General features: G+C 35.0%; 1 protein-coding gene across 4 annotated transcripts in view; it reads right to left on the bottom strand.

The window, feature by feature from the left end:
- The window catches only part of PSME4 (proteasome activator subunit 4), a 105050-nt gene that overhangs the window by 50295 nt on the left and 26987 nt on the right, over window positions 1-27768 (bottom strand). For 3 of the 4 annotated variants that reach the window (XR_013389546.1, XM_077915391.1, XM_077915389.1), the window contains exons 4-21: window positions 24453-24518; window positions 22338-22382; window positions 20346-20495; window positions 17397-17460; window positions 16803-16877; window positions 15513-15635; window positions 13073-13165; window positions 12255-12520; window positions 9252-9438; window positions 8391-8480; window positions 7582-7646; window positions 7174-7324; window positions 5619-5717; window positions 5345-5414; window positions 4806-4873; window positions 3314-3529; window positions 2474-2631; window positions 955-1050 (exon numbers count right to left, since the gene is read on the bottom strand). Coding sequence is in view for 3 of the 4 variants with exons in the window: in XM_077915391.1 (XP_077771517.1) it covers window positions 955-1050; window positions 2474-2631; window positions 3314-3529; window positions 4806-4873; window positions 5345-5414; window positions 5619-5717; window positions 7174-7324; window positions 7582-7646; window positions 8391-8480; window positions 9252-9438; window positions 12255-12520; window positions 13073-13165; window positions 15513-15635; window positions 16803-16877; window positions 17397-17460; window positions 20346-20495; window positions 22338-22382; window positions 24453-24518 (2082 nt within the window). In the remaining variant the exon portion in view is untranslated. The remainder of the gene's footprint in view (window positions 1-954; window positions 1051-2473; window positions 2632-3313; window positions 3530-4805; window positions 4874-5344; window positions 5415-5618; window positions 5718-7173; window positions 7325-7581; window positions 7647-8390; window positions 8481-9251; window positions 9439-12254; window positions 12521-13072; window positions 13166-15512; window positions 15636-16802; window positions 16878-17396; window positions 17461-20345; window positions 20496-22337; window positions 22383-24452; window positions 24519-27768) is intronic. The other variant, XM_077915390.1, reaches the window with a different exon arrangement.

The following is a 27768-nucleotide window of genomic DNA, read 5'->3' on the forward strand; positions in this document are numbered from 1 at the left end:
ATTATTACACACTATTAAGATCATCAGGAAAATCAAAACCATTTCTATAAGTCTCTCAATTTTTTTAATGTTTAAAATCAATCTCTTAACAAAAACGAACTGTTGTAAAACTGCCCCTAAATCAAACTGTAATACTGATGAAAACCTAAAGTGCTTTCAAAGAACTCAGCAAATTCCTAGACAAACTTAAAACAGATTTCCTTACCTGAGATGACCCTACTTCTCCCTCTCAAATCTAACGAGCAATCTAAAGTTCAATGCCTAGAAACAGTTTTTAGAGTGAAATAAGTAGGAATCATGAGAAAGTATGACTCCAAACAATGATCATACAAAATATGGGAAAGACAAGCAAGTCACATTTTAAAACCACTCCTTGAAATTTCTAAGATTTTTGTTGCAAATCAACAAATAATTCTTCCCTTTGTGTTTTCTGAGGGGGCAGGGGTTACTTACTCGTTTTTCCGTGATTTTTCATGAACATGCTCAGCAATGAGATATTGACGTTGAGAGAAAATGATCTAAGGTGGTATATTGAAACTAGATCTGAAAATAGCATCCAACTAACTAAAAAATGAGCTAAGGTTACATATTGTTGATTTCATTTAAACTCATTTTTTTCAACTGTACTAACAATGGACTAAATCAAGGCATTCATTCAAAATAGTGACAGTCTGAAAGCACTTAAATTCATAAAGCAACTTAGTAGAATCTAAAAGCTCAAAATAACACTTGAAATTATCCTATCCTGGTACCATACGGAAATCTGATTAAAGCCTTCAAGTATATAGGCCTAAATTCTGTCTCAGGTATTTTTGGTCTAACAATGACAAAAGGGTTAAAGTGATACAGAAAAAACAACAATAACAAAACCAGTGACTCATTATGTGACTAAGACTTAATATATATGTCAAATGGCAAAACAGCAAAATATGTAAAGTAGTTATTTTTACTTACAAGTTAGTAACCGGCTCTCCTTTCAATGGAGGTAGGAGATTTCCTGAGCCAATCAAACAGTTGTGCACTATAGTCAGACTCTGTAGAACATCATCTCTGAAAAAAGATAAAAGGTATTTTGTATTTTAGAAGACTCCAAATCCCTGCCTAACAAAAGGTCTTGGAGAGTCTAGGGTGAAGTATAAGAACCTTAAATGGGGATATATAAAATTAAGGCCAAGGGACTCCTGGGTGGCTCAGTGTTTAAGCATCTGCCATTGGCTTAGGGTCTGATCCTGGAGTCCTGGGATCGAGTCCCTCATTGGGCTCCCTGCATGGAGCCTGCTCCTCCCTCTGCCTACATCTCTGCCTCTCTGTGTCTCTCATGAATAAATGAATAAAATCTTAAAAAAAAAAAAAAAAAAAAAGGCCAAGAAGTGGCAAATGTCTTCACTTTACCCACTTAATAATACAACGTTATTAAACAGGCTCTAAATAACCAGAAATAATACCAACTGATTGCCCTTTGTGAATCAATTCTGAACGTAATCAATTATGTACCCAAACATTACTACCATTAACAAAAACAGAAAATAGTACTACAGAAGCTCTTCCAGCACCGTCCATCTTTTAAAAATGGACTAGCTAATACATTTACTCCAAAAAGTAGTTCAGACATCATCAATCATACTTCTTTCTTCCTCCAACACCATTCCTACTGAATTTGCTTATAAAATTTCCTGGTATTTCACACATAGTAATTTTCTTACTATTATTTTAGGAACTTCCAAAGATTCAAACTATAAAAGTTTAAGGATCTTAAATAACTATGTTTTGTTAAAGCCTCTTAGGAAAGAGAAAAATCTCAGAGATATTTCACTAGGTAACATAATATCAATAACATGAATTACAAAAAAAAAAAACAAAAAAAAAACAAACAAAAAAACAAAACAAAAATAAAAACAAAAAAAAAAAAACAGAAAAACAAAAAACCCACCCAAAATCTAATCTAAATCTAGAAAAACAAGCATTTCCTTTTTTTTTTTTTTAAAGATTTTATTTATTTATTCATGAGACACACACACAGAGAGAGAAAGACAGACACAGGCAGAGGGAGAAGCAGGCTCCAGGCAGGGAGTCCGATGTGGAACTCGATCCCGGGACTCCAGGATCACGCCCTGGGCCAAAGGCAGGCACTAAAACGCTGAGCAACCCAGGGATCCCAAAACAAGCATTTCCATACACTTCCCAAAAGATGCACAAGTGAAATTGCTTGCGAATCACAAAAACCAGACTAGAAAAAAAAATGAGCTTTTCTATTTAAAAGGTTTGAATATTAAAAAAAAAAAAAGGTTTAAATATTATGACAAAGTCTGTATTATAAATTGTATTAAATTGTTTTTTAATTATATGTATGGCAGACATAAAGACCCACTGAAAATGAATATATCAGATATGTCACAGAGAAAGGGAAAGGCACAATATATTTTTCTCAGTCTGCAACCATATTAATACTATGTGATTCTAAAAGAAAACTAACCTAGACATTTCAAGTTCTCCATCGCCACAGTGCTGGAGTTTGATGAGCTCAGGCTGAAGAAAAGAGTCCAATAGATAGAAGGCAAAAGCCACTTCTTCTGAAGAAGGAACATGCCACTGGATGCCTAGATTCCACAAGTCCCCTGGTTTACCCCAGTCCTAGAAAAGAACAGCATTTGTCCATCAAGTTGAGAAGTGGAAAACAGAATATACACACCTAACTTAAAAGGTCTTCCAGGAAGGAGTGCCCAGGTGGCTCAGTTGGTTGTGCTCTCTGAGGGCTGAAATCGAGGCCATGTCGGGTTTTCATGCTGGGCACGGAGCCAGCTTAAGATTGTCTCTATGTCCTCCCCACCCCTTCTCTCTCTCTCTCTCAAGAAAAAAAAGGTCTTCCAGGAAATATGTAAGTAACCCAAACCTCAGGTAGCAAATAAAGCAATAAAAAAGGGCATAAAAACTTATTACCCCTTCGTTATCACTCCAGAAAAAGGTCTCCCTGAAGAGCTACTCAAATAGGAGTTTCCTCTAACAGTAAGAGTAAGCTTATATAAGGCTACTAAGTTCCCCCAAATAAAATTGCATGAAATTATATGGAATATACAAGTAATATATATAGCCTATCAACCCACTTCATACACAAACAGAAAAGAAAAAAACCTTAGGCTGCTTTAGCACTATGTTACACTTCCCAAGTTTAAAACATTCCAAGGATAATTTAATAATCTACTTTAAAAATAAAGAGGTGACACCTTCATACACAACATGAAAAAAACCCACACTCTGGATCCTTAGAAAAATAACCCAGTATGTACTTGAATTCTTAATTATTGAAAATGCTTGCCTTGATAGGAAAGTATTCAGAAGGAGGCTTGTCAAAGCCACCTGGCACACTGCAGTACTCTGTAGGGTAGATAAGTGTAGTAGAACGAAGGAGGTGATGCAAAAGGTTACAAGACAGAGTGTAACCCTGTTTACAGGTTAGATGTAGGGTTCTTTGGAGAATCTTTACAAGCTGCTCCCTATAAAGAAGCAACTTCTTCCCATCCACTCGAGTAATCTAAAAGAGGAAGAAAAAGTAGAAGATATTTTGGAAAAAAGATTAAGAATCAATAATTAATGCAATGGACAATGTTTAGCTACTGAAGTAGCCTAAAATAATGAGAGTGTTTCTTAAAATGACTTTCATTTTAGATTTGTCATTTTAAGTATATCCTTACAATTTTTTTTTTTAAAAGATCAAAGTGCATTCTCTGAATTCAGGCTCTCCTATGCCATAGCACTGTCCTTTTCAAAGAGTCTATCTCTTCAAAGAGACAAAACTGAATTGGGGTGCTCTGCTGGTGACTTAACCCATAAAGGAAAATCAAGTTTGACTGATAGCCAAATTTAGAATGGAGAGACAGAGGAAAAAAAAAGAACTGCCAAATCTGATAAAATTTTCAATTAATGAATTATGAATATCAGAATTATTATAAAAAGTATAGCACTGCAAATGAAGCTATCAACAATTACCACACTCGATAACAAGAAAATGCCATTATGTGACTTTTTGTAGCGATATCAAGAAATTTCTAAAACTTAAGAACGTTTTAGTCTGAAGGCATCTGGCTGGCTCAGTCAGTAGAGTGTGCAACTCTTCATCTTGGGGTCATAAGTTCACGCCCCACACAGGTATAGAGATCACTTAAATCAATCAATCAATCAATCAATCAATCAATCTCTGGGGCACTGCGTGGCTCAGTCAGTTAAACGTCTGCTTGATCTCAGCTCAGGTCCTGATCTCAGGGTGGTGAGTTCAAGCCCTGCACTAGGCATGGAACCTACTTAAAAACAGCAACAACAAAACACACACGAGGCACTTAGGTGGCACAGTTAAACATCCACCTTTAGCTCAGGTCATGATCCCCTAGTCCTCGGATTGGCAGCACTGGGCTCCCTACTTCTCCCTCTCCCCTCTGTAGCTACCCATTTGTGCTCTCTCTCAAATAAATAATAAACAAAAATCTTCAAAAAAACAAACTAGACTTTTCATATTTTTAAAAATCAATTTAGGGGATCCCTGAGTGGCTCAGCGGTGTAGTGCCTGCCTTCGGCCCAGGGCATGATCTTGGAGCCCCGGGATCGTGTCCCGCACTGGGCTCCCTGCATGGAGTCTGCTTCTCCCTCTGCCTGTGTTTCTGCCTCTCTCTCCCTCTCTGTGTCTCATGAATAAATAAATAATATCTTTAAAAAAAATAAATAAAAGTCAATTTAGAAAAAAAAGAAGGTAAATAAATTTTAAAACCAAGTCAACATTTCACAGTAATATTTCTTTATTAAAAAATTTACAATACCTCAGACAAAAGTTGAAGATTCCACAGCAACTCTTTATCTAGCTCTTCTTCATTTAATACATCATCATCTAAAAATGGCAAAATAGTATCAGGGAAAAGAACTATGCATCCAACTAAATGAATGATTTTTTAGTATCCGTCTTTAGTATATATATCTCTTATAGGCTGAGAAAAGTCTCTTTTTGAGAGACTTTTCATTTCTTTTTCATGAAGCTAAACTTGCTCCAGAGGAAGTGAAAACTCAATTTTCAAGAAAATAAGCACATCCAATCAGGACACTTGCTCCTTCACATCTCAAAAATTGATTAATACTCTTTATGACAAATGCTCCATGGTTCTTGCATATATGAAAATAGTAATTTAACAAAGTAAAATTTCTAAGTTGTCACCTGGATGATACCGTAATTCAAGCAATCTCTGCCCAAACTACAAAATTAAAATACTGCAAAGCTTATAGAATCTATTTATCAACAGAGTTGTAGTAACAAAAAACATTTTTTTACCTAAAATTATACGTAAAGAATAATTTTATGACTTACTCATTGTAAGCTGAGTTATAACACTGCAGCAGTGAGGAACGAATAACTTCAAAGACTCCTCTGGGCAGCACTGAAAACATATTTGTATCAGTAAGTCTTTTGGAAGGCCATGAATATTCAATAGTCACAAAGCATATTTTTCACAGGCAAGTAAGGGTTACTACTGAAAGAACAATGTATTTTAAGTACATAACAAGCATGTCTAAAATAATTAACCATATAAATCTGTTGGTTACTGCTTCATTAATTCATCAGTTCAAAAAACCAAACTCACCTTTACAGCAGCACGGCACATGTCTGCCACCATGCGGCCTGCTACTCTTGTTTCAAATATATGTGAAATAGAAAAATTAAAAACCTTCTGAAGGGCCACCTGTTAAGATATGTAAGAAATGTAAATGCCTTATCAGTATTTTTAAGAACCTTAAACACCTTCTGAAACACAGAAGAAAATGAGACTCAAACTATAAAAACAAGTAAGAAATCCTTAACCATCTAAATTTTATAAAGATTTGCTTATTACTGGCTACATCAAGATCTATGAATAATCTTTACACAAGACCTAATGTGAACAAAGCGTTTTAGGCACAAGATTTTATTTGCTACAGAAACATTAAACACAAAACTGCAGCTGCTAGAAGCAAATGCAAATTATTGGATTAACTTGTTGGTTAATCCAATATAACAAAGAGGAAGTTTTTGGATTACCTGATGTTTAGACTTTGTCATTCTGACAACTACAAACTATAAACATTTACCTCTACTCTAAAAGACCTGAAGCAGTCTAATTTTACAATCATGTCACAGAATTTCAACTTAATTGCTAAATGAAAGAATGAGCTCTAGACTTTTATAATTTTTAGGATCAATTAATCCATAGCTCCTTTCAAAAGATTTTGGCTAAAGAAGATTATTTACGTTCATTTCTTTATACTAACATAATCTCAGAAAATATTTCATGCAGCTGTAAAGGAATTTAGCTTTTAATCAGGATAAACATACTGAATAGTCATAATCTCAGATGAAGGGAGAAGAAACAGAAATGGAAGTAAAGTCTGGTCTTAAGACTACACTGTATGTAAGAGACATCTACCAATAAAGTTGCTAGTGAGCACTGAATTAGCAAATACAGAATCACTCTTCCTAGGGGAAATACAGGATTAAGTTATTACAAGTCTCTGCTTACATTATCTTGAACTGATTAAATTATATGAATTTGTTTTTTATGTATTTAATATATATTGCTAATTCAGTAACACTGAACTCAGCCAAGAGCACTATAACTCATGCCTGAACAAAGATTATCTACAATGTGTTATTTTCTGGGAGGCACATCACAGTGCTCTTATACTTAGAACACTAAACAGTACTGTGGCACTACTCTTGTGGGCCATTTTCAACAGCAAAATCTCAACAAAAAGCATACAATGTGGAAAACCTGGCAGTAAATAAGACACAAGAGTGTGTTTTCTTTAGAGCTGAAACAAGGCAGAGTGTGTTACCTTCTTATTCAACCTCAGTTGGAAACATGCACAACTCACATTTTTTGCCACATTTACACATCTTCACAAGAGCACTGCGAATACTGATTTGGGGATCACAAATAAATTTTAGCAAGCAGATGGATTTGCAAATATGAAATTTGCGAGTATAATGAAAATCAATTCACATTTTAACCACTGAGCCATCCAGGGATCCCTCAATTCACATTTTAGTATGAAACAAAGGGTAAATGGCATAATACCTAGTGTAACTTAAAGTTCAATTTTTAAAACAATAAAAAAACTTACAAGACAGGAATTTAATTTTTGCAGCAATGGGACTCTTACCATAAATATTTCTTTGGAACATTGTGTGAGGATTGTACTAAACGTAGAAGACAGACCTAATTCGACCAAACTCTCCAAGTGAGTCATTTTCTCAGTTTCCGTCTCTTCTCTTGTTTGCTCCAATGTGCTACTTTCTATAAGTCCAAAACATCTAAATAATCCAAAAAAAAGTGTAAGTTTAGCAACTACAAACTAGCTTAATGTTTTCGATGATGATTACGTAAGTCTCCATTGTCACGCCTATTCAAATGGTAACTATTCAATTTGTGCATGGCTCACTATCAGTTGTCCTCTTGAAACTTCAGATGTTTGGTCCCAGACAGTGGTTATGGACAGGTTGCAAGCAGAGATAACAGGCAGTCATCTCTTTGATGTCTAATAAAGGGCGGGTCTGGGGAACATACTCACCTATCCATAAATTGTAAGACGAAATCCTCAAATTCAGCTGTGGCTGAACAAAGTTCTCGTTCTACCTGTGATATTTCAGTGAGGAGAAAAATTTAAAATAGCCTTTGAATTTTTCTTGGAACTACTAAAACTCAATTATGGCCCACAAAATAGCTTTTATGCTACATTAATATACTGACAATAGTGAGAAATAGTACCATGGCTGCTTATCATTTTGGGGTAACTCAATCTACTACTTTCTGGAACCAAAATAAGAAGTAATTAACATATTTTATAAGGGCCCAAAACAGAAGTCAAACAGTCATCTTTATCATCAACTAGTTTTCAAGCTTCTGGTAATATGTACACAGGATTCTTTCCTACTACTGTGAACATCCAAATGTCAAGCAGAAACATGCTTCCAATAAAGAACACAGTTCTAAAAGAAGCAGTCAATAATGAAGAAAATGTCTGTTTATCAGATGTCAATCCCCTCAGCAAATTCTCCTAAGCTAAAAAAAACAAACCAACCAAACAAAAAAAAAACCCCAACACAATCTCTGCTTATCAAAAAATTAAAAGTGACAAAAAATGGAAATACATCTCTAGCTATCAGTTGTTTACAAAAATAACCTATTTTTGACCTATGCCCTTTGGTGGGTATCTCCTAGACTATCTTACCAAAGACCTGGTCCTCCATATAGATCATTTTAGTCACAAATAGTAATTTTAAACTACTAGTATTTAAACTGTCAAATATGACTATGAATTGACAGTAAGAGTTATAACCCAGTTAATCAATTAGCTTTAAAAGCAGAAAGCATTCTTACTTCTGTGAGGTCATTTCTTTCTTGTAGTACAGATGAACAATCTACTAAAGGCACCAGAGTGGAAAATGTTGCTATAAACTGGAATGTGATCTGTGGGAAGACGTAAAAAATTAACATTAATTATGTAATTATAGTTCAAAAATACAAGTATACCAAGAGGTACAATAAAATACCCAATTAAATTATCTTGAGGGAAATCCTACAATAATTTTTCTGGAAATTTTTCACTTAGAACTGAACATTTTAAGGCTCCTCACAGTTGAGTAGCTGTTACTTTAGTAATGAAGTTATACTAAATATTTATTTTCATAGTCATTTATTAGGTTTAAGCACAATGTTCTCCAACCTTTTGTCAATGAAAAGTTACTTTGCCCCCCACCTAAAAATGCAACTTTACCTGAGGATAAATAGAAAATGCTGAAGCAAAAGTTAGAGATTGGGAAAAGTGGGAGGGTGAGCAACGTTTTAAGGAGACGTGTATAAAACGGGACCTGACATTTTGCAACTAGCGGCTTTTATCATGCTCCCTGTCACCAGTGTAGACGGAGGAAAGTCCAAATGATCATATACTAAGATTTTCAATGTCTCTGCTCAAGGAAAATAGTAAATATACAATGAGCCTTAAAAATATCTTATGACTACTCAATGTATGCAGATTATGGCATATTACTTATAAAGGATGACATATGGATCAACTAGCCATCCGCAGATCTAAACTTGGGCATCTACAGATATAACCCTTTTACCATTAACAAGTTTTACGCTGACCTATGTTCTAAAGAATATTTGAACAAAACTTAAAAAGATGTCTATTCACACAATTAGAACTCAGACACAAAACAGAATAATAAATATGCTTACCATGCATTTACTAAAGTCATTTGGATCCACCCCAGGCAATGCTCTCATCAACAGAGGTAGCATGTGTGTTGGACCTTCAGGAAACCATTTGCCCCCTGATACCAAACTGCGGGCTACTCCAATTACACAACTTAAAGTAGCTGTGAGCTGGTGAGGTTCTGTTAAAGTCTCTAGTGCAGGATACGTTCTACAGTTTGAAAACAGAATTAAAAAAAAAAAAAAAAAAGCTTAATCACAGGTAAACATGCACAATACATTAAATCTATCAAACTCATAAACTGCATGTTGGCCATATGGCTGGTAGCTAGTAGAATATTTTGAGTAAATATCTGCTCTCAAATTTAACGGAATCACACACATAAAGGATAGGTACATGTTTCCCCAACCTCCTGCCACCTCACCACCTTTCTCTACACAAATTCCACAGTGAAAAAGAACATAAGCTGGCAGATTTTGCATTAATTTCAGCCTTCTGAATGCACTTCGACATTCCAATAGGACTGAATCTAATCTAATAATCAGTGATTATTAGAATTTAGGAACAAGTCAAAACTACCCTATTCATCCTTTTATTGAAAAAACAATCTTTACTAAAATGATGAGATTTCTCCCATTTTATACCTTTAATAAGACGGGTATATTAAATTGGAAATCAGCTCTAGAAACATATGAGGAGATTCCTGAAATTAGAGTGAATAAACGAGGGAGAATAATACAAATACAATCTTTGATCAACAAGTAAAATACAAGCCAAGAACATTCACTCTTTGATACAGTGATATGTTTTCCAAGAATCTATCCTGTTGCACATGGGGTGGGTAGGGGAATCTAAAATGCAGTAATTTTACATTTCGTTTATGCAGAAAAAGTAAATAAGGGAAATTTCATTATAAGTAGAAAAAAAAGAAATTATAATCAGAGTAAAAAAAAAACCAAGCCTATGCTTTAGAAGATGAAGAAAGCAACCCAGCTCTTTAACACAGGCTGTCCTTAGGAGATATAAAAGTCAGTACCTAAAATTTATTTTCTACCTTTTTACTTTTTAAAGGACTTTTGCTTTTGAGAGTGAGCGAGTGCAAGTAAGTGTGAGTGCACGCACATGTGCAGGCACAGCAGAGGGGGAGGGAGGGAGAAGGAGAGAGAGGGGGGTGGGGGGAGAGAGAGAAAGAATTTTTAAAAAAAAGATTTTATTTATTTATTCATGAGAGATACCAAGAAAGGCAGAGACATAGGCAGAGGAAGCCTGACGTGGGACTTGATACCAGGACCCGAGGATCACAACCTGAGACACTTAACCACTGAGCCACCTAGGTACTCAGAGAGAGAGAGACAGAGACAGAAAGAGAGAGAGAGAGAGAGAGAGAGAGAGAGAGAAAATATCCTAAGCAGGCTCCCCAACCAAGCTCGAAGCCCAAGGCAGGGCTTGATCTCATGATCCTGAGATCATGATATGAGTTGGACTTTTAACAAACTGAGCCAACCTGGCACCATAAAGGACTTTTGCTTTCATAAAAGAAAAACCTTTAAGAATATTTCTCTGTCCAAGCATATATCACTCAATATGTTATTAATCTGTCCAAAAATTGAAAATTTAAAAAAATGAATAATTTTACTTGTATTTATTTTTTGAATTTTATTTTATTTAAATTCAATTAGTTAACATATAATGTATTATTAGTTTCAGAGGTAGAGTTCAGCAATTCATCATTTACTTGTATTTGTAAGCTTTATTCCTTCTACTAAAATATGTATCTCTCTATTCGTAATTCATCAGCTGGCAAACATAAAATAAGGCAAAAGAAAGGGAAAGCCAGGAAATAACCCAAACACTACAATCTTGGAAATTTTAACTATGCAAGTAGCTGAAGTCCCTCCATAGAGGCAAGTCTCTCCTAACAAGAAACATCAAGGGAACTGCCACTGAACTGTGAGCTGCTGCTACCACATGGAAGCCAAAGAGCAAAGGATACTGGGGGAACGTTGAGACAGTAGCAACAGCCTAACTTTCCCATCCCATTTCCTACTTAAGTTGTATGTGCTAGCAGAGTTTGGCAACTCAAATTTATAAATAATGGAGCCCCACTTTGGTCAAGATCTTTAACACAATATCCGACTCCAAGCAAATGTGCCCAATTCTCCTATTTCAATTTTAAGTCAGAAAACAGGCTGTCACTTGCTTCCTGTCACTAAGGATCTTGGACTCTTAGTTACGGAGCTCAAACTGTTAGACTCTTCTGGGCCTGAAAAACTAATATTCTTCCATTTTTGAGGAAGACATTAAAAGAGAAATCATAAAGCTCAAGTCCAGGCAGCAGAGGAATTAAAAGAAAGCTTAAGTAATATTATATAAGCACAGAAGGCCTATACTGTGACAGTAATTAGGCAAAGGGAAAACTATTTTTATTATTTTAACATATGAAACAAAATGAATGCAAAAAAATCCACACTGTGGATTAATAATACACAAAAAATTATACAGTATATGAAAATAATCAAGACAGTCAAATTTTTTTTCTGTATCATTGATTGATTCAAAGAAATAAAAGAAATCCAAAAACACTTTCCAGTACTTAGTGACACACACTGATGTAAAATAAGCCAGGGCTTAATTAATTAGTTTATTAATTTTTTTTAAAGATCTTATTTTTAAGTAATCTTTACACTCAACAAGGGGCTCAAACTCACAACCCCGAGATCAAGAGTCACATTCTTCACCAACTGAGCCTGTTAGTCACCCCTTAATTTATGAGCAAAAATGTGCCTAATACAAAAATACTTTATCCATTCCGCATCGATTTTTTTTCTCTAGTAAACCTTTATCAAGTTACCAATCATTAGGTTAAAATGTTTTGCTTCCCCTAAAGGAACAGGAATAAGCACTGAGAAAGCAAAACAAAAGCCACAAAGGAAAGCCAAGCAGAAAAGAAGAATAGAGGGAAGACATAACCAGAACAGCTGTAGCCACAGCTGAGGCTTCAACCAAACATGTAAAGCTACACTTACCTTTCAAGTACAGGGGGTATTACTAACTCAGGTCTCATGAGTGCAAGATTCTGCAGAGCCTGGGCCGCTTCTAAACTACCAGTTTTGCTAAACATAGCCAAGAGGACAGGTTGAATAATGCATCGTACAAAGTCTGTAACATCTTGATCAGTAAGCTTATGGCTATCAGGCACAGGAGTTAACCAAGAAGGCTTCTTGTATCTTTCACGATGTAATCTTCTAACAACACTGTTTGGCAACCGCTGAAGTAGTTTCATTAACTTGTTCTGGGGATACAGAAGCAGAAAGTCCAAGGTAGGTTCTATTTCCCATACAGATATTTATGGTTCTTTTCTACCCTCCAGATAAAGATTCTTAAAATAGCAGCTCTTACAATCTATTACAAAGACCTGCATGGCATAACTAGATAGAATAAAATGCTATTATCAATTAATTATTGATGATAAAAATGTGTTTCAAATGCCAATTTTAATTTTTCACACTAGATGAATCTTCTATTACATGAGAAACCATTTTAACCAGGCATTATGGGAAAAAGACCCAAAACAAACAAAACCCACAACTGACATTCCTGTTGCCAGAATGTGACATTTTGTCATCAGTTACTAGACCAGTATTATCTTCATTTATGTTTACGTTCTATGAACATGGTAACTTAATTTGATCTTTTTTTTTTTATCTTAATCACCTATATATAGCCAACATTTATATGAAAGACAGAAAATGTATTACAGGTTTTACACAATAGAGCAATGTAAACTGTGTGACCATATCTTTAAAAAATTCCAAACCCTACAATGAAAAATGAACACACTCACCAGCCAGCGCCCATTATTTGAGGGATGATAAAAAGACGTGATGCTGTTAAATAAACCAGCCAAGTGTTTTTGCACTAGCTTACTTGGTCCACCCTATTCAAATAAAAGAACAAAAATATTAGTAACCACAATACACTGGAAAAATGAAAGGACTGACAGGCCCAAGCTTATATATACCTTTCTAACATAGTACACATCCATTTTGCTGACAAAAACCAATTCTACCTCTATGTAAGAGTCAAAAACAATTCCCCAGTGAACTTCCTACAATCTTCTATGCAAAACACTCTACTAAAAATATGGGCAACTTACTGAAACCAAATTAGATCACTGAAAGATCTTTTTCAATTTTGGGTATCAGCATTATTTTACTCTTCTGCAGTGAAATAACTTTTGTCACTAAGACTTCTCTTAAAAAAAACAAGAGTGGTAACACCAGGCATAAAAAGCATTCCTTAAAGGATTCAAGAAGTCAATTTCTTTTTTTTTTTTTTTTAAGATTTATTTATTTATTCATGAGAGACACAGAAAGAGGCAGAGACATAGGAAGAGGGAAGAGAAGCAGGCTCCTTGCAAAAAGCCCAAAGCAGGACTTGATCTCGGGATTCCAGGATCACGCCCTGAGCCAAAGGCAGACGCTAAACTGCTGAGCCACCCAGGCATCCCCAAGAAGTCAATTTCTTATTGCAGGAAATGAATGAATGCATTTACACAAATGCATTCAAATATTCTATTATTCCTAAATGTTTCAAATGAGTAAATCTGTTATATTTGACCACATCCACATTTTGATTAAAAAGAAAAATATTTTTTTCTTAATCTATTACCAAAACAAATACACCAAACAACAATATGGGGGAAAAAAATGAGGAAAAAAGTCAGCATGCATCTTACCAAGTTTGACAGCCCTAGAAATAAAGAACTACAATTTGGTTTTAATTTATTTTTTAAAATTTTATTTATTTATTTAAGAGACCGAGAAAAGTGAGAACACATGCAGGGAGCCTGATGCAGGGTTCAGTCTCAGGACCCTGAGATCATGACCTGAGTCAAAGGAAGACATTTAAGTGACTAAGCCACTCAGGTGCGCCTCTAATTTGGTTTTAAGACCTTCTCTCTCTCTCTTTCTCGCTCTCTCTCTTTTAAAGATTTTATTTATTTATTCATGGGAGACACAGAGAGAGGGAGGCAGAGACACAGGCAGAGGGAGAAACAGGCTCCATGCAGGGAACCTGACATGGGACTTGGTCTTGGGACTCCAGGATCATGCCCTGGGCCAAAGGCAGGTGCTAAACCACTGAGCCACACCCAAGGATCCCCACCTTCCCTCTCTCAAGATGATCTTTCAAAAAGGGCATAGACCTAAGGTAGACTGTTGAGTTACATTAGGAACATTTCTTCCTGCTGAAAGGAAATCCATGTACACGTTCCCAAATGATAATAGGTCAACTACTAAAAAGATCATCATAATTCCATTGCAAAAAAACCCAACAAAAATATTAATAGTGTAACATAATAATTAGCATTTTTGATTTATTATACTCAACATTCATATTTAATACAAAACTGTCAATGGGAAAAACTGAGAATAGCAACATTAAATAAAGTTGATAGTCATCATGATATAATCCTATGGCATTTCAACTCACTGCTGATGTAAGATAGTAAACATCTAAATGTTTTTGCTCTTATGGAGTATTAGAAAGAAAATGTGATTTTTCCATATTTAATAATGAAATAGCAAAAATGGGGAGAATGAATTTTTTTTAAATCTAAAAATAAAATTTAATAGCCAAACTTCTCACAACACCTCCTGCCTTTTCCACAGAAACGACCAACCAAACAACATAATCTGTGAATATATCAAATACAGAATAATTTTAAAGAGAGAGCAGTAGAAGCAATATAAATGATAATCCAGAAAATTAGAGTATAAAATTATTCTAATATTCCTATTTGCAAGATGACACTGAAATCCAAGCATGTGGATATATTTTTCCTTTCCTTCAACGATGTCAGTAAAGTAATCCTCCATATTCTCCCTTTACCAAGATAATTTCCTTTGTTTAGTAAGCTCTGTGTCAGTGTAATCTTCGACACTGAATGCATTCGTACCGAGCATATGTAAAATCCTGAGTACTAATCACAGATTTATCATTTTCAATTTGACCTTACATTTTTGAGTCTGGTTCTTGATCTGTAGGGCTGTCAGACATTCTAAATCTCTTTAATCTTTGACTCCATTATTAAGAATCACTGGCTAGAGAGATTTACAAATGGTGCATTTTTCTACATTCTGGGTCTGGTTAACATTAGCATACAACATCAGAAAATATCCAAGAATCCAATGACCAACTAAGACAGTAACATGGCCATTATGTGATTATGCAGAATTTTTGTACGGTTAATACAAAATTAGATGAACTAATGTGTTACAAACCATCATAGCGGTGATCCATATCACAGCATGTCCTATATCATAAGCATTTGTTAAAAATCTTGGGACTAACACTTGACTGCTTCCCACTGGGAGGTTCAAGCTTCTCAGAATTCTTGTAAATATCTTTAAAAGAAAAAAGAAATAAAGAGTAAATATTTATATGTATCAGGTAACTCCTTAAATAACTGAAGTGTTATATTTTACTTCATTCTTTAAAAGTTTATTGAAATAATATCTACACTCAACATGAGGCTTGAACTCAGGACTCCGATATCAAGAGCTGCATGCTCTGATGACTAAGCCAGCCAGGAGCCCCTATTTACTTTCTTTTAAATGACACTGAGGTCACAGGGCTGTGGATAAGAAGCAGCTGTATCCATGTACCCATAAATAATCAAATGAGATATAGTTACACATAAAAACACAAAATATAGACAAGTACAGTTAAACATGAAGTATTTTGGCTCCTTTCCATCTCTCTACATATAAAATTATTTTTCTTATGCTTTCATTCCATGTCAAGAATGTACAAAATGCAAATACCTAGAATCCTTTTCAAAATTCTAACATTTATTTGATTTTTTCCCTAGGAATTTGCATTTTAATCTGTCATTTAATAATTGCATTTTAATACAATTAAATTTATATTTAAAATCTGTCATTAGTAATAGGGAGCCCAACAGTGGGAGAAAATCACTTTTCCTCCTATACTGGAGACTATAAGCAAAGGTAAATAGAATATTCATCTGCTGCTCCCCAGCCCTGCTCTATTGTCACTGTACATCAGAATCACTGGATGCCTCATGCCAGCCCTCCTCAACCTACTGGAGGTGAAACAATATGGAAGATATTAAGTGATGTTAAGTGTTGTTAAAGAACACTGTACCCAGAGACACTCATAGCTGTATTTACTCTAGGAAATATGATCTAAAAAGTGAAGAACACTCTAGAATAGCAATCAAAAACAATACACAAAATTTGTCAGGAGGTATGAATGTAAGACACCCTGAATAATATACTTAGTACTTCCTAAATTACTCACTTTGAAACTTCTATTTCATGTCCTACACAGGCAAGATAAAAATCACACATTTATGATACCTTGGTATAATCAAAAACTACAATTAGTTTTTGAAAATAAATGATCTACCCTGGTAAATTTCATCTTTTTACTAGTGGTCAACAAATATTTTATGCATCAACATACAAAACACACTTCTTAAAGACACAAAAAGTGCTATGAATGCTACTGTATGTTGTATATGTTGTATGTTCAAAGTTCTTAATTACCTTTGGTACATATGGATCCCAATCTATGTACCCTATATTATCGGTAGCCAATCGAGCAAAGAGATTTACTAGTTGCTGAAAGTAAACAAAAAAGAAAGTTAAGGAAATACACCTGTTGTTATTAAGTGTCACAGTCACATCTATTTATTGTTCCCAGCTGTTATCATTAGCACAGCTTAATATACGGTTTATGACTCATTTTTTAATAATCTCCAAATTTAAGTTCTAATTATTGTCACCCATTTAAAATCAACTGCAGATGAAATGATTATTAAAAGGGAAATGACAAAGCATCATCCACAATGCAAATAGAAGGAGAAATTTTAATCTAATAAGCATACAGAAAACATCCACTATGTGTATAGCAACATGCTAGTGAAGGTAGTACAAAAGGAAACAACAGCCTTACATTTCATGCATTTTATAATACATGTATATGCTTCTAGATATTGATAAAACCAAAAGAAGTATCTATTTCGGTTAGAAACAGCAAACAGAAAAAAAAATTACAATATTGTTAATAGTCAATTCTAAGGAACTGATAATATTTATCAAATGACCTGATAGCAAAGGAGGAAAAAATAGAATACTCACCCCCTCCCACTGTGGGAGATTTTGCACTGAAACCCAAAGGCCAATTAATTCATCAAACCAAAGTCTGAAGAAGAAAAATGTTATGAATAGCAAGTGATTTATAGAAAATGGTTCAAAGCCAGGTATCCTTTGAATTTTCTAATCTATTATTCTTACTGATAACTACACACCCTAGAAAAAATAATACTGAATGTTATAAATTTAATGGAACTAATAACTACTGTTGTCTGAATATTCCTCTTGCGATATATTTATGCCAAGAGAGTCATCTCCTCAAACCTCTACTTCATTGGTACAGGTGCCGGGGTCACTCAGTTGGTTAAGCACCTGACTCTTACTCTTAGTTTATGTGCAGGTCATGATCTTAGTTAGGGTCCTGGGATGGAGGCATCAGGCTCATGTTCTGTGGGGAGATCACTTGAGGATTCTCTGCCCCTTCCCTGGCTCGTGCTTGCAAGCACACTCAAATAAAAAAAAAAATTTTTGTATCATTAAAAAAACAAACAAAAAAACACCTTGGGGCACCAGGGTGACTCAGTGGTTGGCTCTGTCTTTGGCTCAGGTCGTGATCCTAGGGTCCTGGGATTTAGCCCTGCCTGCATCAGGCTCCCTGCAGGGAGACTGCTTATCCCTCTGCCGATGTCTCTGCCTCTCTCTGTCTCTAATGAATAAATAAAATCTTAAAAAAAAACCCAAAACACATCTACTTCATTATTAAATAATTATTATCCACCCCCATCTGATACTGTTGACAAGTGTCTCCTTCTCCCTTTCTCCTCTCATATTTTCCTATTACTACCTGTTCTTGCAATTCTCCCTTATATTCTTTCCTTAAGCCAATTAGTTTTTTCTTTTTTTAAGATTTTATTTATGGCAGCCCAGGTGGCTCAGCGGTTTAGCGCCGCCTTCAGCCCAGGGCCTGATCCTGGAGACCCAGGATCAATTCCCACGTCAGGCTCCCTGCATGGAGCCTGCTTCTCCCTCTGCCTGTGTCTCTGCCTCTCTCTCTGTGTCTCTCATGAACAAATAAATAAAATCTTAAAAAAACAAAAAGATTTTATTTATTTGTTCATGAGAGACACAGAGAGAGAGGCAGAGACACAGGCAGAGGGAGAAGCAAACTCCATGCAGGGAGCCCTATGTGGGACTCGATCCCAGATCCTGGAATCATGCCCTGAGCCAAAGGCAGAAGCTCAACCACGGAGCCACCCAGGCTTCCCAAGCCAATTAGTAATTATACCATTAATTAGCACCAAAATAATGTTCGACAAAAGAAATTAGCTATAAACTATTAGGTACAATTAAATTATCATGGGGGAAATAATCTCAGATTAAACAGAAGAGAATTATAAGGGCAAGAAAATGTTGGAATATTATTCAGCAATCTTTATAAATGTCAAAGAAAATAAAAAGTTTTTAGAATTTCTGAATCATAGGGGCGCCTGGGTGGCTCAGTCAGTTAACCATTTGCCTTTGGCTCAGGTCATGATCTCAGGGTCCTGGGACTGAGCCCTGCATCAGGCTCCCTACTCAGTGGGGAGCCTGCTTTCTCCTTCTACCCCTCCCCCTGTTCATGCTCTCTCTCTTTCAAATAAATAAAAACACCATAAAAAAATTTCTGAATTATAACTAAAATTTCACAAATATATAGCTATGTACAAAATTTCTGATTTAAAACCTCACTACAGAAAATATGGGGGGTCTGGGGAATAAGCATGAACCCACAACAGAGTAATAATAATACCTATTTTCTTCCAGTCTTCTTTTCATACCTTTTTCTTTTTTCATAAAAAAGTTGTTCAGTTGGGATGGGGGGGGCAGAAGGGGGGGAATTTGCTTCTTCTTTTCCCTCTGCTCTTCCCTCCTCATGCTCTCTCATATGCACTCTCTCTCAAATAAATCTTTTTTTTAAAGAGCATAATCTAAATATTTTTTTCTTTTCTTTTCTTTTTTTTTTTTAAGAGAGAGAACACATACACAAGGCATGGAAGGAGGGGCAGAGGGAGAGAGAAATTTAAGGTGGCTCCATGCCCAGGGTGGAGCCCAACACCTGGCTCAATCTTAGGACCCTGAGATCATGACCTGAGTCAAGAGTCGGCCGCTTAACCAACGGAGCCACCGAGGTGTCCCTAAGTATCTTTTATGCTAGGATTTGTTATATACCTAGAGTCATCTAGAAAAAAATAATTCTTAAAAACAATGCAAAGACTAGAATGAGTAAAGAAAAAAATTATTAAAAAAAAACTAAGAAAAACTACAAATGACGAATAAGACCAAGTTTTAGCAAAATACTTTTCCTTTCCCTGTACTCCACACAATTTAACATTTCTTATCACTGCCTATTTACTGATATTTTCTACTTCTTTTTTCACTTTTTATTCTTTCTCTTGATTTCTTAAAGTCCCTATCTTCACTTTTTTCTTTTAAGTTATTTCTACACCCAAAGTGGGGCTCAAACTCACAACACCAAAATCAAGAATCACATGCTCCACCAATTGAGTCAGCCAAGGGCCGCATAAAGCCCTCATGGTATTTGGCTTGACATACAAGCATTATTCTCTCCTCATTTACAATCTTCTGTTTCACCCTCCACATATTTTTCTTTTCTTTTCAATGATAGGCACAGAGATAGACATATATATATATATGTGTGTGTATATATATATATAGAGAGAGAGAGAGGGAGAGAGGGAGAGAGAAAGAGAGAGAGAGGCACAGACACAGGCAGAGAGCAGCTCCATGCCAGGAGTCCGATGCGGGACTGGGTCCTGGGACTCCAGGATTGTGCCCTGGGCTAAAGGCAGGCGCTAAACCCCTGAGCCAGTTCAAGTATAATTAACACAACGGTTGAGTTAAATTTTTGTTTACTTATTATGGCTTTACTAGTTGGCTTAAATATCTCCATTTCTCGTTCTGTTCTATAATTTGTCAAGGTGTGTATATACTTACTTAAAACCTTTATGATGAAGTTCTGGAGGAAGGGAGGTAGGAAGAAATATTTCAAAATAAGTGATGGCCTTTTGCATTGTTACATCAAAAGGACACATTAAAGGCCGCCATTCTTCTAGCATCTCAGCTGTGGCATCTGCTGGGAAGTATCTGATAAAAAAGAAAGTTTTCATTTATCTGATCATTGGCTAAAAGGTCTACAACATTAATACATGACCAACAAAAAAGGGGGAGGTAGGGAATGAATTTCCTAAGGGACAATAGACCCTTAAAATGTTAACTTAAGTACATTTTTGCAACTCTAAAATAAATACCTTGTAGCACTTAAAGGTAAATTTCTTCTTGTCTATAGGACTTAGAAAACTGCTATAAAGCTAATAAAACTCCTAAAATACAGTAGGAAAAAAATCCAGTCACAGAGAATCCAGTCTATAAGAAATGGATAATCAGTAAAATGTGAAAGAGAACAATAGTCCAGGAACCTCTAGGCACATCTGGACCAACCATTTACTCTCACTGCACCACAGAGCTCTTTTGTATACAAGAGTAGACTAAACTAGATGGTCTGGTTTTACAGGTGCTAACATTCTACAAGTCTATGAAATGGGCAGGAGAGCCCCTAGGGTAGAGAATATTCACAAAATTAAAATCTGAAGTGTACATCCACACACAAAACAGGTAAAATGGAGAAAGAGGACCCATGCATAATTACCAAATACTCATTAAGGGAGGTTAAAATAACATTAAGTGAATGAGAAATTCAGATTTGGGCATGGTCAAAAGTTAGGAAACCCTTTCAAATACATGTGTAGGTTTGGCCTACGTGTCACGTTATTAATACTATTATATCTTTGTTCATCTGTATTAATTAGAACCACACTTCATTCCTTAATATGAAAAGTAAAACTATATTTCTAGCAATACTCCTTTGAGTTCATCAAGCATCTATGTGCCAAGTCACTATGCTACAGTTTAGAATGAAAAAAGAAAAAACAGAGAATATATTCTGCCTTTAAAGATCTCATACATCAATTCTCCTTCTTAATTTTTCAGAGTCAACTGTTAGCCTTGGGTGTTCTATGAATTACCTAAGAGGCTAAAAACCACGAAGTACCCCAAGGATAATCAAATTGCTGGTGAGGAAATGCAGGCCTAGAGGTCACTGCCTACCTCAAAATGACGTGGCTTATGACTCAGCTTAGATCTTAAGCCTCAATCTTAAAAGGGAAACTACATCCTAAAAATACATTTGCTCAAGATTGAGAGTATAAAAGGTCAGCAACAAATATCTGATTTATAAAACCATTTATATAACTTTAACTCATAAGAATATGATAAAAGTGATTTCCATTCAAAAAAATTCACTGTATCCACACAGAGCAGGATAAGCAATCTTAGAACAGCCCAATAAATAATAGTTCAAGTCCACAGAACTGGTTATTTATTTACACTAAGCTCTACATCCAACATCTCAAGAGTTCATGCTCCACCAATTGAGCCAACCAGGGGTCTCAAGTTCATGTAATGGAGTTGAATTGATTAAAACTAAATTCAACCCATATTCATCTTTAAACATCAGAATATGCAATATTTCTGTATGTTCTACTGAAAGAGAACATACTTTAAAAATGTCTGAATACTATCTTATTACTCACATTTTAATACAATACCTACAATGCTCATTTTGGAAAATATTTTTGATCTGAGTAATGATATTCTAGGAAAATCTTTCAAATAAAGACAATTATACATAAATTATGGCATTCTTACTTTATAATGGGTAACTGACACCCACACCACTTAAAAATTTCTCAATTTATAAATGAAATCTGAATAATTCAGTTCAAGAGTTGGAAATGATATGTTGTGCCCAGTGACTAACATTAAAATGTTAAAAATGATGTATACCTTTAGTTTCCTCTTCCAAGCATACTAAGAATGGAGAAATGCCACAGAAATAAAAGAAGTTTTATAAATTGAGAAGCTACTTACGGTCGGCAGCTTTTCACGAGTGTTTTGAGAACATTTTCTACAGAACTAGGGGGGAAAAAGCCATTTGATAAATTAGGTTGGTGTATTTTGAAATGCATCTAATCCAATTAATAAGTGCTCTAAGATATGCTCATACATTTAAAAATTATGTGTGATGCAATAAGTAATCTTTCTCTTTCATACAAACAGAACTACAAGGATTAACTACTTAAACTCTGTAATCTACTCTTCCTTTTGCCCTTGATTTGTTCATTCTCTGTTGTAAACTAAAGGGAAGAAAACTGGGAAAAGGACAAACCATTTTCAATCTTTACAAAGTAGGCAGCAATGACATACATAGCATATCAAGAAGGATGCTCAAGTGGCTTAAAACTTCAAATACTAATTTTTATTTTTATCAAAGTGCTTTTACATTGAAACACAAACAGCAGACAAAATCTAGTGTGCTTATATCAGCAACTGCCAGAAACTAGTTTTCTGTAACCAATGGTGGGAGTTCTATAACACTATCAGGTTATTTTACTGCCAGCAACAATTAACAAAAACAGCAACAGCCATCTTTTTGACCTACTTAAAATGTTAGTTGAGTAACATTAAAAAGCTATAACTTATTTCCAACTTTGTAGGTGGTTCAAGTGAATTTAAGAAAACATTAAGTATTTGATTATGGATTTATAATAAATGCTTGTCTTAATGAAAAGGCCAATGTGTTAAAAAAAAAAAAAAAAAGGCCAATGTGTACTGGTTTAAACATACATGGCCAGAATGGAATATTTAAATTAATTAGACTATTGTCAAAAGAGGTAAAACACAAATAAACAAAACAAAGGGCACAAGGTAATTTTGGACTGGAATTTTAAAATAAATGTGTGGCTACTTACAGTATGATGTGTACAAGTAAATAAAACAAGTCCCCAAATCTCAAGAAAAAAAATCAGGGGGGAAAGGGGTAACTTTCAGGCAGTGCTTCCACCTGACACTTTCGCATTAAGCTTCTTGAAATTGTTAAGTCCAGAAGTCTATCCAACCTCCCTGAAAGCTTAAGAACTAATCTGTAAAGAAATTCCAAGGAATAACACAAACCAAACTCAGCACAAGTAATCAATTATACAACCAAAAGAGAAAACTATGATTTCATTACTAGAAGCTGTAGAAATCCTCTTTAATTTCAAAACTAGTTAGAAAAAAATTAACTGAAGGCTACAACACATGAGAGAATTCTAACATTAAAAAGATGACCATATGGCCAGAGAGACATGGAACATTTTCTTTGATTATCAAGGAGAGATTCTATCTTCACTCACAAAAAAGCTAAGCAATTGAGGACATAGAATCAGTTTAGAGAACATCTAAGTTCGCCTGGTTAAAAAAGGGGTAAACTTCTCCAACGACATTTAAACTCCCTGAAAACCACGACTATGATTTTTACCTCCGGGCATTTCCAAAGTACTTTTAACAAAATTATGTGTTCATATACATATTTATGCATATTTATATTTATGAATTTACAATATACAGTAAACATTTTCTATGAGAGCAACAAAGAGCACAGATCTTTGGGTCTTCTTTTAGTTTGGATGGAAGAACCCCGTTTAGAAACAAATTATATAGACAAGGTTTAAAGAACTATCTAGTTCTACACTAAGTAACTGATCAACTCAAATGCAGATTTTAAAAAGATAATTCTAAAATGGCAAACTTTCTGTCCCAGGAGATAAGCTGAAGATCTGTAATACTACCAGGTCCTAAAGTTTGTGTTCATGTTGACTTTGTATTTATTTTACTGTTTCTGTGACAACTCGTTTGAGTGCAACACAGAAAACCTGCTATTTTCTATTCCACCAACAAACTTTCATATAATGTAAAAAAATGTTTCTAGAAGGCAGTGAAAGGCTGCCCAGCTACCTGCTTTCTCCAGTTCCCTTCACTCTTTACAAGAATAGGTGGTTAATTATAATACTTGATAGCTGTCACCTCACTCATTAGAGGGATGGGGTATGTGGGAAGGTGCTTTAGTTCATCTAAAATAAAGTCAACTTCAACCCCTCCTTATATATAAGGCCTGTGCCAATGGATTTATGCTCTTTATCCAGAAAAGGGTACAATCTCTCTAACCTGTGATATCTGTATAGTGACCTTTTGTGATTCTTGTAATCTCTCAAGATGAAGGGAACAATGTTTCTGTTTAAAAATAAAATAGAAGGTTAAGGCTAGATGCTACTAAACTATATTGCACTAATTTTTAGAGGGAGTGGATAATCACTATGTACTTTCCCAATTGTTGGAAATTTATACTAAAGTGATTACAATTCAAAACACTTTTTTTTTGGTTTTTATCAAAAGGGATTGATCTACAGAAGGAATAAGCTTTGAATGGGTTTTCTCATATCCTACTTCCTGTTAGAAAAGGCATGTTAAGTTGAAAAGAAAGCCATAGCATATCATGCAATAGTTCATAACTTGGGCTTAGAGTTGGGACAGATCTATATTTGATTACCAGTTCTCCTACTTACTTTCTTCAATAGTAAAGCCTCAGTTTTTCCATCTATATAATAATAATAATACCTACCTCTCAGAAGGCTGTTAAAAAATTAAATGAGATAATGTAAAGAATACAGTTATCTGGCCCAGAATTAAGCACTAAAATTGTTAACTATAATTATTATTTCATACTATCCAAAACAAATTACATTTTCAGGCTCCTCAAGAACTATTATCTTGTGTTCATTTTGCTTTTACATTTATTCTACTGTCTCTTAATAATTATTAATGTATGATTTAGGAAATTACATCTATTTTGATGTGATTTAGTAATTAAATGTAATTCCTTTCCCAAGTCCCACCCTGTTTATTAGGGCAGACACTAAGTTCTTGTCCCAGTTCTTGAGCTCTTGTCCCAGTTTCAACAAATGACTGTGTGAGTTTTCCTCTCTGGGCCACAATTTCCTACTCTTTATGATGACATTAGTAAAATAAATGCCAAATATATAGCAGAAAAGCTTGAGGAAAGCCAAAAACTTTAGCCTCCAGTTACACCATTTATTGAGATAGGGGACTTATATAAACCTGGAGGTTTATGCTTCCTACCTCCTTGGCCTTACCTAATTCTCTGGACAATATTCACTTCTAAACCAGAGAAATGTATAGCAAATGATACATTCAAGATGAAAGCAGTGTGGACTACCCATAGTCAGAAGTATTTTCAGCTTGACTTGACAATTCTTGAACTAAAATTTAGTTTCAGAATTATCATATTTGCTTTTTTATAAATGAACTGGACAACTGTAACACTGGCCTATTCTATATACCTCTGCCTTAACCTCCTTATAATTTAATGGTAATTGCCTATATAATATTTTCTTTAAGAATGTACTTCATTAAAAAAAGAATGTACTTCATTTCATCCAAAGAACCTCAAGTTTTACCTGTCTTCTCTATATCTAAACAAACACAATCGTCAGTTCATCAAACACTACCCATCTCATATCTAATCCTTCAAAATCTAATACTGTGTCTTTAAATCAGCCAATACTTATTTTTCACAGCCACTTCACACAAAATTAGAGTCAAGATAATTCTATCATAAGAAAGGTATAAGTAAAGTATAACATCTTCATCACTGAAGTAGCATTAACATTGATTTTTCATCATAACTACTTTCAGAAAAAAGTATGCTTCTATGGCTAGTAGTAAGAAGTTGTAATAATCCTGACCACTCAAGTAAAAAGAGCATGCATAACTGCTGAGAGTGATAAGGCTGATCAGTATGAACTAAATATTTTTTTAAAAGCTTTAAAAAGAGCAGTTTCTATAGAAAGATCATTATGACACAGATACAACTTTTGGAGGAAACACTACCAAAGTTATTAATAAAAATCAACTACTTATTTTCTAATTTCCAAATAAAAGTGAAAGTGGTATTTTATTTATTTATTTACTTATTTATTTATTTATTTATTTATTTATTTTAAAGATTTTATTTATTTATTCATGAGAGACACAGAGCGAGAGGCAGAGACACAGGCAGAGGGAGAAGCAGGCTCCACGCAGGGAGCCTGATGTGGGACTCAATCATCCCAGGTCTCCGGGATCACGCCCTAGGCTAAAAGCAGCGCTAAAACCACTGAACCACCGGGCTGCCCTTAAAGTGGTATTTTAAAAGAGCAAATACAATGTTCCTCAAATACCATGTTAAAAATCACTATACCTACCTTTTTTTTTTTTAATTTTTATTTATTTATGATAGTCACAGAGAGAGAGAGAGAGAGAGAGGCAGAGACACAGGCAGAGGGAGAAGCAGGCTCCATGCACCGGGAGCCCAACGTGGGATTTGATCCCGGGTCTCCAGGATCGCGCCCTGGGCCAAAGGCAGGCGCCAAACCGCTGCACCACCCAGGGATCCCCTCTATACCTACCTTAATAATCACTGCTTATTAACAAAATAACCATAAACTATTTTAAATTTCAACAGGTCCTCAGAGAAATCACTTTCATCATTTCATTATTATGTTAAATTCTATAGCCAGAGATCATTCTTGAGCTGCTGATAGTAACTTAAGCTTAGAAACGTAACCACATGTCTCAAGAAACCCTCCAGCAGTAAGAACATGTCATTTCCATGTGTTGAAGGGTGAACAAAGGATTTAGCTGTATCTCAGGGATAAGAATACCAAGTCAAAGTCCTTTGTCAGATCAACTCAGAAACAAACACCATCAAGAACAAGGTAATACTAGGGGTGGTGGAAGGGGAGGAGGGCGGGGGGTGGGAGTGAATGGGTGACGGGCACTGGGGGTTATTCTATATGTTAGTAAATTGAACACCAATAAAAAATAAATAAAAAAAAAAAAAAGAGAACAAGGTAATAATCAAGTTTCTCCAGAGGCAGAATAATATGAAAAATGAAAATGTTAATACTCTATGATCCCCAAAGAGAATGATATATGGAAGAAAAATAGATCTTAAGAAAATAAACTGAGCTATCTAGACCCAAACTGCTCATCATGCAAATATGTAAACCTTAAAAAACTCACAAAAGCGAAACTGATGGTGACAAAACTAAAACAAATTTAAACACAGCAATTCAAATATGAATCGTCCATGCCCATTTGTACAAGCTGATCTATGCATAATTCCTCCAAGCCTTGTCAGAAGCAAGAGTCTTCATTAGTAACTTGCAATATGTTATTCTAATTTAAGTGTATGGGGCATTATTTTAGGAAATAAAACTAGGCCCCTAACACATAAATGCTTCCTTTTTAATGTAAACAATAAGTGATTCTTAAGTTGCTATTATCAAATTCAAACTCCTTTCCAATTTTGATTTTTTATTAAAAAAAAAAAAAGACTCTACAATTTGTTTCTCCAGTAGAACCTAGAAACAGAGAAGAGTGCGAAATGTTCCCTTGCCCCTGAGGCATATAGGCAGAAAGT

This window comes from Canis aureus, chromosome 11, assembly GCF_053574225.1.
Source record: "Canis aureus isolate CA01 chromosome 11, VMU_Caureus_v.1.0, whole genome shotgun sequence".
NCBI classification, from domain to species: Eukaryota; Metazoa; Chordata; class Mammalia; order Carnivora; family Canidae; genus Canis; species Canis aureus.